General features: G+C 36.3%; 1 protein-coding gene across 1 annotated transcript in view; it reads left to right on the plus strand.

The window, feature by feature from the left end:
- Positions 1-14,832, plus strand: part of TRHDE (thyrotropin releasing hormone degrading enzyme) — a 207,427-nt gene that overhangs the window by 108,813 nt on the left and 83,782 nt on the right. The window contains exon 7 of the mRNA XM_027455444.3: positions 7,428-7,493. Within this exon, the coding sequence (XP_027311245.2) occupies positions 7,428-7,493 (66 nt within the window). The remainder of the gene's footprint in view (positions 1-7,427; positions 7,494-14,832) is intronic.

Consider the following 14,832-nt stretch of genomic DNA (forward strand, 5'->3'; position numbering starts at 1 on the left):
CTGAGTCCCATGCACAGTTTATTCTTTGTAACAGGTTGCAGGAACGATCAATTTGAGGTAGGTATATGGAAGACACTAACCAAAATAGCTGAGTGAGTTGTTAGGAAGTCTGTAGATCTGGGTGTCACCCACCAGCATGTTCTGTAAGTAAGCAGGTGTGGAGTGTAGAACTGTAGGCAATAGGGTGTAGGCTGTCCTTGCTGTCCTTGCAGACAGCCCCTGTGCCAGAGAATTGCTGGTGGCAATGTAGAGAGAGAATGGTCTCTAGAAGATGTCCTAGGAACTACAGACTGATGAGTGCAGCTTCCTACTCTAGCAAGGCGGGGACTGTATTGTATGTAAAGGGTAAGTACCTGAGCACATGGATAATTGTGTCAGTCCTGCCAAACATAACTTCTGCAAAGGGAGATCCTGTCTCACTGTCGAGCTGGAGTTTGTGCAGGAAGTCAGGAGACACAGGATTTTCAAAAAGTCTTTCACAAGACACCTTGCCGAAAGCTTTTGACTCTCCTATGAAGAGTTGCAGAGCAACTAGTGCTGCCACAGACTGTGGAAAGGTCTTTTTTATAGATTGTAAATGGAATGAGCAAATGATCCCAAATAAGTACAGCTTGTGGCCTTCTTGTATCCCATCTGTCTGCTTGTCCACAGAACATTTTCTTCTAAATACTTCAAAAGGGGTTTCCACTCCATTCCTGCAAATCCTTGTTCTCAAAATGTTTTCAGTTATGTTCAGTTGTACCATAGCACAGAGTAAATAGTTTAAGGAAGGGAATGTTTATATATTGACTTATATATGGAAAAAAAATACTGGTATATATTAGTATTCATCAAACTTCATATATTGATACTAATCTTAAATCAAGAGCTCTTTGGGAAAGAACAGTACATTTCTGAGTACCTGTATGTGGTCTGATTTGTTAAAATCAATTAAGATGAAAGTAATTATAAGAAATTCCTATTGTTACTAATAGCTGTACCAATAATATGAGTAAAATCAAGTTTAATTGAAGTAGAGGATGGAATAGCTCATGTTTCCCTTAGCTAGAGGGAAAGTGACCCTAATCTTGAATTGCAGGGATACAAGCATAAGGGAAACTAGCTTTAAGCCTCCTACAATTTCATGAAAATTGTATTTTTATATGAAAGACAAGTGGCACTATTACATATTAATCAAGACTGATTTTGAACTCACTACTGCACAATAGAAGAATGTTACTAAGTCTCTTGTGTCTCAATGTTCTTTTAGAAATGAGAGAAGTGACTGCAAAAGGGGGAAGTAGAGGATTTGTAGGAAATTGATTTTTTTTTTTTCCCCAGAAATTCAGTTATGTAATTTTGGTTGGTAGCCCAATGCTCCTCTCCTCGGTACTTCACTCCACACTTACACCTTGTGTACCATGGTGGTGGTTTCCATAACCTTCTGGATTTTAGATTTTATGTCACGAAAGAGATTGTTCTGAACTAAATTGAAGCAATCAACTTTTATTCCTAAACAAGGATGGCAAGGTGGACATTCAGTAAAGAAGGCATATACAGAGATCTATGTAATTGTTATTACTGATTGGTGTTACTTGAAATAAATTGATAAGCAAGCCTTCAAGATGCTGTCTCAGATGTTGTAAACTCAGGAAAGTGTTTCTGCATTGTTTATACTTTTACATTTTCCAGAGTTGCTCCATGACTTGCAGGATAAAATATCTTTAAAGAGATTTATGTTATTGAACTTGGGATGTTTGCCGCATAGACTCCTGCAGTTAACTAGTCCTCTAACCTCCCTGTATCATCACTGAAGATAAACAGGAACTTTTAGGGTGAAATTTATCCGTGCTATTTTAGATGCATGTTTTCAGATGAAATGAATTAGGATGAGCTGAAGTGCTCGCTTCTCTCTCCGTTGCCTTTAAAGGGAGTCTAAGCAGCTGGCTCAGATGCATAAAACTTGAGTAAGCATCAGAAAGTTACCATGTAGGCATCTGCATTCTGTCACATGAATCTCAGTCCTACCGTTAGAACAAAAACAACAAAACATACAAAAGCAGAAAGAAAAAAGATGATGTTCTAGGGAAAAAAAAAAAAAAAGAGACAAGATTTGGTGGGAAGGAAGATAGGAGGATGGAAGAGCTCTGCTTTCTCTAAGTCAGCCTTTTATGGTCTCTTTATCTTCCTCCACTCCAGTTCATTTACAAAATGATAGATTATTTCACCCTTATGAGAGTCAGCTGTAGTTCAAAATTTCTGTTCTGTTGGTGACAATTTTCACTCATGAGCACTTTTTAGAATACTGACATAATTTTTGGTCCTTAAAAGAATAATGCTGAATGAGTTTGCTACTCAACTGTATCTCTTCACACATGGTCCCTTGTCCTTGTCTTCTACCTTCTGCATAATCTTGTATTCTGGTTTTCTGATTTACACATTATCTGATTGTCTGCAATGGCTTCACTAGTTCATAATTTTAAGCGTTTTCTCTGCTGTCTGTTTGGTACAGAATATCCATCTTCAGCTAGCAAGCACACTGCCCTCTCTTCAGAGTCCTCTCTTGAATACCTGCCTTAGAAGGTTTTCTTATATGAAAGTTAAAAATGAGATATGATTTATTATATGCCTATATTTGCCTATATGCCTTATATGCCATATATACATATATGAAAGGGTGGTGTCACACCAGTTGTGTATCTTAATATTTCAGAAATGTTATACCTACCAGTATAGAACTCTCGTAGCAGAGTGGGGTATCAATCTCTGTATGGCCTTTTAGGACAAGGCAGTTGAATTAATTTCACCTCACTTTAGATATCTGTAGTGCAGATAGATGCATATGAACTACTCACCCACTGCTCATTTTGGAGTCAAATATGAGAGGTGGTGTTTTTAAGGTACAAGTCATCTGATCAGTCTGGAGATAAAGTGCATCCAGAAGTGACAGATTCTGTCCATTGAATGTAAAGAAAGACTAGACCACTAAACTAATTGTAAACAGAGGTGTTGCAGATATCTGCATTTAGTCAGATGCATCCCATGCTATGTGGCTATATAACAGTACTCTGTAGTATGGTAATAGTGATATTTTTTGTGGGTTAAAACTTATGGCACACTTTTTTTTTTTTTTCCCTGCTGAATAAAATTCCATTTGGTGCTTTCTTTTGTATAAAAAATGATTACGGAATGCAAATTACAAGTGAAACAATTAGTTTAAGAACTCAGATATAGTAAAATTGGATCATTTAAAAAGAATTAAATTAACTTACAGTAATTGTGACCTGTAGTGATGCCACAGTCACACTCCTTCATTTTGTGATTTTGATCACAAAATGCAGGAGTGAGTCTTTAAAAATTAGCTTAATTTAATAGGGGATCAAGGTTGAAATCATATTATTACGTTGACATGAGAGAATTGGATGGGATGACTTAACTGTGAGTCTACATTTTCTAGATTTCAAAGACAAGTTCATCTCACGTATAAAGAAATTTTGCTCCTCATTTTATTATGGATTTTACCATGGTGTGGGTGTGCAAACATTTCTTTTCATGGAAGGAAATAGCATAAATTTACAGCATTTCAGCCACTATTGGCTAATTGGCAATGAGCTTGCTTTTTCCCAGGAGCACTTGGTATACAAGGTCTGCACATGCAGTTATTTCCATGGAGCAGCTGATGTTCTACCTCCCTTTCCAGTAGCAGTAGTGTCACATTGCAGAGGCTGAGGAAGCTCCTACTGTGTCCCAGGTTGCATGATGAACATGCTGGGTGATCTTCAGTAAATGATTTCACTATGGTGTGCCTCAGTTTCCCATTCTGTAAGGGGAAGGGTATTTATACCAATGCCTCACAAAACACTTTGAGATCTGCTACGGAAAAGTGCTTCACAAGAACTAGGTAGTGCCATTAGTCATTGATTGAATATCTAGTATATTTCTGTGAGTAAACTTTTATTTAATTGGGGTACATACCTTTTCCCTGTTAAGATGGGCCAGATTTGGTATGGTCAGGAATGCAGATGTGTTTTGTGAATAGGAAGGAATTGCTTTCCATTAGACCTCTTAAACCAATGCTTTTTGCCTCTTGACAGGGTACTGAGTCATCCACTGCCTGGAGGAAAGCACTTAAATCATCAATAAATGGCCGTTGTGCCCTGTAAGAGAGCCAGGTTCACTTCTCAAGACTCCATACATCATTCCTTGGTTGGACAAATGTTGGCGGAGCAGAAGTGGCTCTGAGAATGAAATGGGAAGCAGATCAGTTGCATGTCAGGGTGTTCAGGGAATGATGCTGCCAGGTTCCAAAGAGCATCCTCTGCAGCAGGACAGATTTGTTGTGATTTAGGATTTATAGGTTTAGGTCTCGGTCAGAGAAGCTTTCAGAGGGTTGGAAGCACAGGTTCTCTGGGATCTATAGTTCACTCCTTGCTATGTGAATATACAATGAAAATGCTAGCATATGGGGCCATTTAGACAATCCCAAAGCTATTTATTCCATTGCTTTTGCAGCTGAACATACTGTTTCCTTGCTACATCCCTCTAGTTAGGATCATCCTTCAAGCCCATCTTTTAGTAAGTCCCCCTTCCCTATGCCAGTTACTCAGACTTTTCAATCCCACCTCTGCAAAGATGTTTCTCTTCATCTCCAGAGTATCAGTGTTACCTGTCCTTTCCTTTCCTTCCTAGAGCTGGGATTGTATTGATTGCTTCAGTTCTTCTTAGGAATGTGTCCCTATTCTGTTTTGCCTGCCTTTGAAGTGCAAAAATGTTGAAATAAGTGGTTTTCTCACATTTTTTTTCCTCCAATCTCTTTTCCCTCCACACCAAGGGCTGAATTTGCTCCTCTGCTTCTGTTCCCTTCTCCTCAAGACATTTTTTTTACCCCTTGAGGTTGTGTGATTTTCTGTTTTCCCTCTCTCTCATTTCCTGTACTATTCTTTGGCAAATAAGTCATCCAGATAGGCAAACTGTGTGGGGAAGATAGCAGAATTGGGTCAGGCACATTGTTGTTCTGGATGTTGTAAATGGACTTCTGGATTTCCTGAAGGTAATTAGAAAGTAATTCTAAAGTATCTGTGAAAACAAATGGATCCAGAGAGAGTAGTTCTGCCTTTGTGCCTTGGATCTCCTGTTCAGACTTTATTTGCTTTTTTATTTTGTTTGCTATGTAAAGGCCAGCCATAGTTCCATCCATGATGTGGCTAAATGAGAGCTGTGAGAGCAATTTTATAATTATTTTATGTCTGTCTGACAGTTCTTGGTCTCTGGATAGAAAAAGACTCTGTGGGCAAGATCATATGAAGGCATTTGTTTACTTCTCACAGAAATCAGTAGAGCTAAGGTGCCTATAGGAATATGTGTCTTTGTTCCTATGTGAAATTTAGACTCTGAGAAATGAAGAAGGGGACCCCAGAATACTGAGAAATGAGCAGGAAAAAGGATGTGTGATGAGTGGAAGAATGTTGTTAAGAATTTGGACTGATCTCTTTTATATTTTTATGTTGTTTTGGTTCTGTTACAGATGTTTTGGGTTGCCCTTTCCAAGTTAGTTAACAAACAAATAGGATTTATCTTTTTATTGGATTTTTTTTTTTTTGTCTGCTGTTTATCTGCTTAAACAGATTTATCTGCTATTTATCTGGTTAAACATCTCTGAGAACTTTACTCACTCTGTTTGTTCCTCCGGTAAAATGAGGGTAATAATGCTTCCTGGCCTATAGTCTTGTCTGTTCTGATAATAATCTGTGTGGATAGGGATTATTTTTTATAGTGCCGTGTGTTCCTGATATGATTGGTCTCCTGGTAAGATTAAGTACCACTGTAAAAACCCAGCATAGTACTAATAACGCAAACACTTTTTTTTTTTTTTGTTTATCTGCTGTTCATTTCTTATAAGCAATTACAAACATCTCCTGAATTTATTTTTTTTCTTGTTACTTTATTAATTATATATTACTTGTTGCTGCCTGTGTGAAAAACTTGCTTTATTATGATTTACTAACAAGTTATTAATCTTTTTGATGCATATTGTTGTTTAAAATGTTGATTACTACAGATGCTTCCTTCATTACTTCAAAAATAGGCACTGTACAAAAAATCAGTAGAATGTGTTAAACAGTCTAAAAATTGGACAACTGTTGAATTCCAAAACTAATTTGAACTTTAATTTAACAGGAAAAGCCATAAACTCTGGTTTTGAAAGCTGAAACTAGAGAAACTCAAATTAGAAAGAAGGGTTCACATTTTAAATGCTAGAGCTAGAGTAAATACTAGTTTTGACAAGCTATGTAACACTGTGAAACATTTTCCTTTTCTTGAATCTTTCTAAAATAGATGTTATGTGAAGAGAAGCAATAGGGTTTTTACCTAAATAACTGTTTTACTTCTGTTAATGCAGGAGTAATATTGCTTTATTATAACAACCCTTTTGGCTTTAGTACCTGGGAATTTCTAAATCTGTGATTTTTTTTTTTTTTATTAATTTTTTCTAACTGAGCATTAACCTAATTCCTGAACCTACATATGTAGCTGAGGTTGAGTTCTAACATCATGTTGGCCTTTGGTTCACCATTTTGAAATCCAAACTGTCCTCCTTCTCATACAGTGATCAGTATTAAGTATAACATATTTAGTTATGGGATTGGGATGCTGATTTTCCTGAAATTGGACTGCAAAATGGAATATTATAGCCAAATCATCAAATCAGATTTGCAAAGGTATTTCTGCTTGAAACACAGCACTTGTGCAAGGGGAAAATGCACAGCAGTTGTGGTTGTACTGAGAAGGACTGGGAAAACACAAAGGACGCCTTAAAGAAAGGCGGTCTGGCAAGTGTATGTCTGGTTCTTAGTATAAGTACTGACAATTGGAATCACCTGTGAAACAAAAGAATTTTTTTAGATCTTACTCCTTTGTCTGAAGGGGCAAGGGATAAGAACTGGTATAAGTACAGGAAATATATTATACAAATACTTAACCTCTTTGCATGATCTTGTGAGAAATAAGCTGGCTATTAATAAAGTCAAGTATGAATATTGACATTTTAAAAAATTCTTATGAAAATGATCCACTTCTAGATCACTAGGTCTTGAAGGCTTTTATAAAGGAATTATTATCACTAAATCCTTATTTCCAGTATAATTAAAATAAATATATGATGAATAATCATTTTGGTAGAATTTATCATGGACATTGTTTTTTGCCCTCACTAAATACTGCAGTACTGCTGAGTACACAGAAGGGTTGGGGCAACTAACTCACTTTTCCTTGTAAATGTTTGCATCTTCTTTCTCTTTTTTTCAATCCAGCACAATTAGAAATTATAGCAATCACAAGTTTCTAAGATGATATTGTTGAATGGAATTGCATACTTCGAATTGTTGTGATTGTATAATATTGATATGCAAAACCAGTAACTTCTTTTTTTCCTGTATCATTTCCCACAGGGTGCAGCTTTAATTCGAATGTTGGCTAATTTTATGGGTCACTCTGTGTTTCAAATGGGTTTACAAGTAAGTAAAGAAATTTCTTTGTGCAAGTGTGTATTTCTAGCAGCTTCTTTTGCTCTCTCTCTTTTTTTTTTTTTCTTTTTTCTTTTAAAGCTCTATTTGCATCTGTTTGTGGAAATGGTTCTTTACTTCAGGACTGTCTGAGGCACCAACGCGTCATTGAAGCTGAATTTGGTAGAAAACAGTGAGCAGGATAGCACACAAGGCGGTGTCCCCGTAAATGAAAGTGTTACATCTACTTCTTGCTGTATCTAGCAATTGCACTTTAGCTGATGCACAGTTTTGTGTCCTATTTGTGCATATTGTCAAGTATAGGTCATTTTATCCATGAGACAACCGAGTGAAGGGCTATCTAAGGAAGGATCTACTTCTCTTCAATTACATGTGCATACTGGTAATAAAGCAATAACAAATGACGTCAAAGCAGATAGAAAATACACAGCACTAAAAACTAGTAATGCTTTTCAGGTAAATACTTTTGCCTTCTCCTACTCCATATAAAAATCTTTGAGCTCTATTTTTTCCTTTCATGAACATTTAGTGCTCTTTGCCTTAATGATGTTTTCAAGACTCATTTTACCTTTTAAAAGAAATCTGAAGAATCGTTTCTGTATGAAGAAATTCTACCTGCTGATGAACCAAGGATGAACTCTTTTCAGCAATAATACAGTGCAAATGAATGTTTCGTAAACTATTTAAAAACAAACAGGCCACAGCATAAAAAACAATGCGACTCCCTCTATTCCATTGAATTCTGCTTGAGTAAATCATGTTACAGGCAGCTGTGATTGATGAATTATGTATGATGCAGCCTGCTACTTAGAAGTGTCCTTTAAAGTAAATTGATGTTCACCTGAAATACAATTATGCTAAGATGGAAAGAACAATCAATCTTATCTGCTCTTAGTAAGCTTTTCATTTTGAAATTTAAATAAACTATGTCTGGAATCAGGTCATTTTTTTTTTTTGTTTTTAACACAATAATTCTACCTGTAACCAAAATGAATTGGAAGACAAAATATAAAACAAAAGTTACATGAATGTATTGGCTATGTTATAGAGAGGTGTGTTCCATGTGGTAGGCAATGAAAGGAAACATACTGGCTTTTTGGAAGTTTTATATGGCATTCATGTTTTATTTTTTGGATAGCTTATTTATTGGGCCCGTTTGGCTCATTTCCTTAGTTATAACATCAGTTCAGATAAGTTACTTAATCTCACCCAGATAAGAAATCTTGAACTCAAAAGTTTCCTCCATAAAATCTTGTTTATGTTAAGGGTGAAATCCTCATCTCATTTAAGCCAATAAGACTTCTATCCAGCACACTCCATATTCCAACCAAAAACTGTTGCTTGCACAGATACATTCATAAAGAAATTCAGCTTTCCCACAAAGGCATTTCACTCAGAATTTCAGAAAGGGACGGTTTTAATACATATGTCTCAAACCTGCTTTTTCTGTTTTCTTCTACATTTGCCTGAGAAATAACAATGTGAAAGTTGTCCTGAAATAAATTTAGGAAAAATAAAAAAGTTTAGATCAAACTAAACAATCATAATAACCTTAAAGTTATAATGGGGCTTTGTTTGTTAGCTTGAGTGTTTTCCTATTGTTGCTACTTTTCACTGGTTCTGCTCTAATAGAAATTCTTCTGTTATCAACTTCAGTGAAAAATCTATCTGTGAAAATCTAAGTAGTTAAAATCTTGGCATTAGTTGGAAGATGCTATTCTACTTTTTATAATTAAAAAAATAAAATGAAGTTCAGATGGAGATTTTCCATGCATATATCTCTGAGTTGGACAAAATGAAAGATAATGTTAATAAGTTTGTTCATAAACTACAAGTTACACAATTGGAAATGCCTCTAATTCATTAATTCTTTGTGGTTTATAGATATAACAAAATAGTGTCCTTGTACTGTAGAGTTGGAATGCTAGCTTTGGTAAAGATAAGGGGAACTGGATGACTTATTTACTGTTTCCACTGTGCATTTGTTTAGGCTTTTTAGCTCTTTAACCCCAGTACTATTACTTGGGATTTAGCATTATGTTCTCTTGAATCCAGTTTTATTATGGAATTCCAGTGTTCAACTAAATGGCAGAACTCAAGAAGCAAAAGCAAGGCTTTATTACTACTATTTTAAAATCTTTTCAAGTAACAAACACTCTGAAAGCAGACTTGATAGTTCATTTCTCTTGGGTCATTGTAATGGTTTACTAAGTAACTGAGTTCTGAAGGACCTCTGTTTTATCTTGTTTGCTTTATTTGTCATTAGCTTCCAGTATATTAGAACGTATCAGTGTTAATAATAATTATCATTATTTCAGTTCTTTTCAGCGTGTTAGTCAAAAAGACTTAGTGTTTCAAAGATGTTAAGAGAATATTCCTGTAGTCTTAATACACCACCATAAACCAAAATGAGTAACCCTTTATTTGCATTTGCATTGAGTGTTTGTGGTTTCATTGAAGACAAAGTATGATTCATCATCTAATTAAGAGCTGCAGAGTTAGAGTTTTATATAAGAGAAGCTACAAAAAATGTGCTAACAAGCCTTTGAACTAAGGAGAGGAAAGGATAAAGTTTGTAGCAAGAAGCTAATGGGCTATCTACCTTTTTTGTTTCTTGCCGCTTACATTGTCTTGGTCTAATTCCATGCTATCACCTGGCAGGTGGACTTTCTGGAGAACAAGTCAAGATAGCCTGTGGGAGAAAAATCCCTTACATGTCAAAGAAAACAATCAATTGTGTTAAAAAGGAAAAGGAAAAAGTCGATGAAGGGAAGCAGGGCTCTTTGATGGATATTTTTGACAATGATTATGAGCTGAAGCAAATGTATAAAGGAGCCCACGATGCCCGCAGTTCAGCAAATGGTATTATTGAGGAGTCTGTGAGGAAGTAAAAATGTAGCAGTAACACTCAGTTTTATAGAATACATGGGTTTGGAGAGATTCATATCTATTGAAATAACAGGCCTGCTCCTGTCCGTGTATATTTATACAGTGAATATATAGTGTGGAATTTCCCTTGTAAAAGTGCAGCCACACTTAGTGAAGGTATGATTTTCTGGAAGCCCTCCAAAGACAGAGGGTATCTTGAATCATGTGACATTTTCAAACAGAAGGTTTAGAAACAAAGACAGAACTTTCTCAGTTTTCACGTAGCAGGCCATAGACAAAAACAAAAGAGAAAGCATTTATATTGACTGTAATGAGTAATTGAATAATGTCAATAATAGCCATAGCTGGTAACAGCTGGACACAAAAAAGTCACAACTGTTGTGTTTGTAGAAAAAAACAAATGACCTTTTCCTTCTTATACTAGGAGATTTCTTTCTTTTTGAAAGTCCTGACATCTTTCTTGATATACCAAGTTTGCTGTGCTCCACAGAAACTGAAGGGGTGCATGTAACTGAATACTATTGTCAGGACTCTTCTTACAGTGTTGTTGCTTTTCAGTCAAAAGGCCATCAATCAGCTAGGTTATCACTTGGAATATGAAGAGGCTTGGTCAGCAGAAGAGACCAAAATTGACCTCATTGTTCAGTCATCACTCAGGGCAGCTATTTGCAAACTAATTTTAGATTTGTATGAAATTTTCATCTGTAGGCCGTTGTTCATAGTCTATGTGCCTGAAATGAATTGTTGCTTTCATGACTGGTGCCACTGGACGCATTTCTAGGAAAGTTTTACTGCCTTAATGTAATGCACCTCTTCAAGTTATCAGTGTTCTCTCCCCCTCCCCCCACCCCTCCTTTCTCCCCCATTTAAATATAGAGAAAGAGCACAGTGATTTGAAGGTCTGATACTTAGATGTGTATAAAGCAGCACCCTCAACTCTGTAATGAGACCTTTCTGCACTGGTTAATTTACATTTTTCTTGTATTTGATTTGATTATTTTGGAGCCTCATCTCTATTACTGTACGTTTGTCAACACCGCATTTCATTTGCCATGTGGCAGCTCATTGATCACATAGATCTGTATCCTTTTGAACTTCACTTGCTGCTATGTATGTGTTCATCACTCACCCTGATTTAGTGCATCATCAGCACTTTGAATTAGTTACTGCAGGAATCCCTGCTTCTGTGATAAATTAACTGCTTTTGTACTTTAGGCTTCACTTTGTACCTTTGGAAGAAAAAATTCTATACAGTTTTTTGGATATATACTGTCTTTTTTTTTGGTGCTGTTGAGTGGCCACTCTATTGAAACAAATTGGTCAACCTTTCAGAAGAGCTATCTGGGGAAATCTGACACGAAGGCTGTTAAATACATCAAGGCTTAAATTTCAGACACTTTTTACTATCATAAAGCCAGCTAGTTAGACCGAGTTTCTTTCTTCCACGCTGCTTAGTATTTCCTGCTTTTTAGACACCTCTATGCATACTTGTGTTCTGTTTGAATTGTTGCAGCCATCAATGTGGAACCCTATCAAAAACTTTCTAGACATAAGAGCTCTGATGGGCTGTTTTCCATTCTGAATGCTGCTTCTATCCAAGGGTCTACTATTTTTATGTAGTATATTAAACAGGTTTCAATATACCCATTTTTCTTACCTTTTTATTGTGTCTTTATTCCCAGTTTACTACAGTGAGCTGTATGGTGTTTAAAATTAGACATAGTTAAGTCTTATTAGTGGAGTTTTCTGAAAGAAAGGGGGGAGAGGGGCACTTTAGGATTAGGTTTAGTGAAGCAATCAGCTGAATCAGCTGTGGTGCTCTCCCTAGAACAATAGCTCATATGGAACCATCTGGGGTTTTCCTCAGCTCAATGGGAGGATATAACTTGCTACAAGGCAGGAGCATCTTTACTGATCGTGAAATTCTGATGTTGCAGTTCTGCTGGCTGGTGCATTTAGTGGATGTTGAGTGAGGTAATTTTCAGCTAATTCAGCATCCATTTGCTCTGGTTTAGAAAAGCACAGAGTATATGACTTTGACAAACATCATGGGTGTACTAGCTATGACCTGTACTTAAGTTAATTGCCCTTTATTTTTCAAACTCTTTCATTTTTACTGACAGTTGTCAACAGGACAGCTGGAGCATGTTAAAAACAAAACATAGGAAGTCACAGAAAATCTCAAAGGAGCTGACATCACTGTTTTCTACACTGCATGTCATATGAGATTGATAACATCTTTTGCCTTTTCTGGCCCCTCAGCATTTCTTGTGCTTCTACTTTATATCACTCTGGATTTTAGGTTTACATTTATTAAATGAATTCATTGCTATGGACATTCTCTGTAGCTTGTAGCTTTTGCCACCGTGACTTAAATGGTCAGTAAAAGTTTACTTAAGAATCTTCTGTGAGATGCAGTGTCACGAAGTTTTTTTTTTTTATTATTATTATTATTATTTTTATTTTTATTTTGAAAGTGTTAAGGTGTGCAGTATAGTAAGGGCCAGACCCATATATCACTACAGAAAATGGAAGTCTTTCCTCTAGCTCCAAGATGATTTGGAGTTTACCATGTGTACAGCAAAAATGTTTCTGTTTAGAGAAAAAAAATGTGATTGAAGATGCATAGTTAAATGTATGGGTACTGAGAAATGCTGAGTTCAAACTTAGTTATTCCTCTTCTTGTATACACCTTAACTAGGGCCTTTATTTATGCAACTGCCCAGTATTTTCTACATAGGACAATATCTGATTCAACTCAAAAGTAGACCATGCTAACTGAATTGTGTTTCCACGCACTTTTTCTATACTTTTCATTCACTTTGTAGTCCCACTTCATAACTGCTACATATAATTTTCTTAAATGCCAGCCAGCATGGTTTCAGAGTGCATCACCAACAGTCACTGAGCCAAACACATCAGATTCGTAGGAAGGGAGGGGGTGGTGCTAGCCTCATTTTAAAAAAGGAGATCTAGGCCCACAGAAATTTAAGTTAGAAGTTACACAAGTGTGGAGCATGTCATATTAGATGCCCAGTACAGCACTTTTCCCTCCCCTGTGTCTTAGCACTTATGGATCAGACCAATTTAAGCGTTCAAAGCAGTTTCCACTAGCGTCATCTTCAGCTGTGAGCACTCAGCATGGCCACAGCTCAGCCTCTACGGGCAGCCAGTTGGGCCTCCAGAAAATGCCAGTCAAACAGTTAATGCTGCAATAAATAAATCCCTGAGAGTGCCTGCACATTTGGGGTGAAATTGGACTAATGTGATCAAGACCAAAGTTTCCATGAAATTTGGTCATATATTTTGAATCTTGAAAAGATGTTCTTTCAAAGTAGCATTATAAACAAGTTGAGATGTTCAAAACAGACTTCACATTGGTTTCAGTCACTGCACAGACTCCAGCCTTGATACTACTAAGGGCATAGGGCTTTATCTAATACACTGACAATTATAACATTATAACAGCAACTGCTCATTATTTTATTTTTTTTTTTTGGTCCAGTATAATCTAGGTGCTATGCAGAGAAAAACATCTTGTCATGTTACATAATTATAATATTCCAATTTGATTGTATTAACTTATTTCCCTGCTCTCTACACTGCTTTTTGTCCCCTGTGCATTTGGGTCAGACGTATTTCTTCCCAGGCTGTTGGAGTGCCTTCTGTCCACAAGACTGCTGAAAGATAGAAAAGACAGGCTCTTCACTTTCTGTTTACGGACTCTAATCTCATCCTAAGCTTAATCAACTGTGAGCTGTCAACATAGAGTGAGAATGAGACTATCTAGCTGCTAGATCATCTAAAGTTAATTGGTTAAGAAAAAAACACGTTCCTGAAACAAGAGCACTTTCCTTCTTGGCTTTAGACCTCTGCTCCAATGCATGGTGACAGTAGAGCTTTTCATAGACAAGTGCCAAGGAAAAGTAAAAGAAAGTATTTTTTGATACTTTTGTTTTGGTGTTCACTGAAATCTTGGAGAATAGGACAAACATTTTCAAGATTAGATTTCAGCTCAAACAGTTACATTTTGGCCAAATGAGAAGTCACAAGAATGAAAGCTATAAGGAGTTGTAATGGCAGGTGCTGCTAAACCTCAATAGTAGGTGATGTTCCCAGTGCTGACTGTCAGAGCAAGGTTACAGTCAGTGTCATGTTCATTAAGAGGATGTCATGCTATTTTGCAGCTAGAATAAAATGTTGCTTTATTTCTCCATTGCTAAAACTTCTTCCCAAAAGAAAAAAAAAATATAAACACAGCTTAAGTTGTTAAGTTTGTTTTCTCAGAACATGATCACCCTTTACAGCAAAGTTACTGTCAACCATATTACATGTAATACATACATATTCATTTGGCATGCTTTCAGTGAGCTTTATTATCTTATTCTGTTGCATGTAAAATTCAGTTATGGTTATTTTCTCCATTTTTATGATAGGAATT

The sequence above is a fragment of the Anas platyrhynchos genome, chromosome 1 (genome assembly GCF_047663525.1).
Source record: "Anas platyrhynchos isolate ZD024472 breed Pekin duck chromosome 1, IASCAAS_PekinDuck_T2T, whole genome shotgun sequence".
Lineage (NCBI taxonomy): Eukaryota > Metazoa > Chordata > Aves > Anseriformes > Anatidae > Anas > Anas platyrhynchos.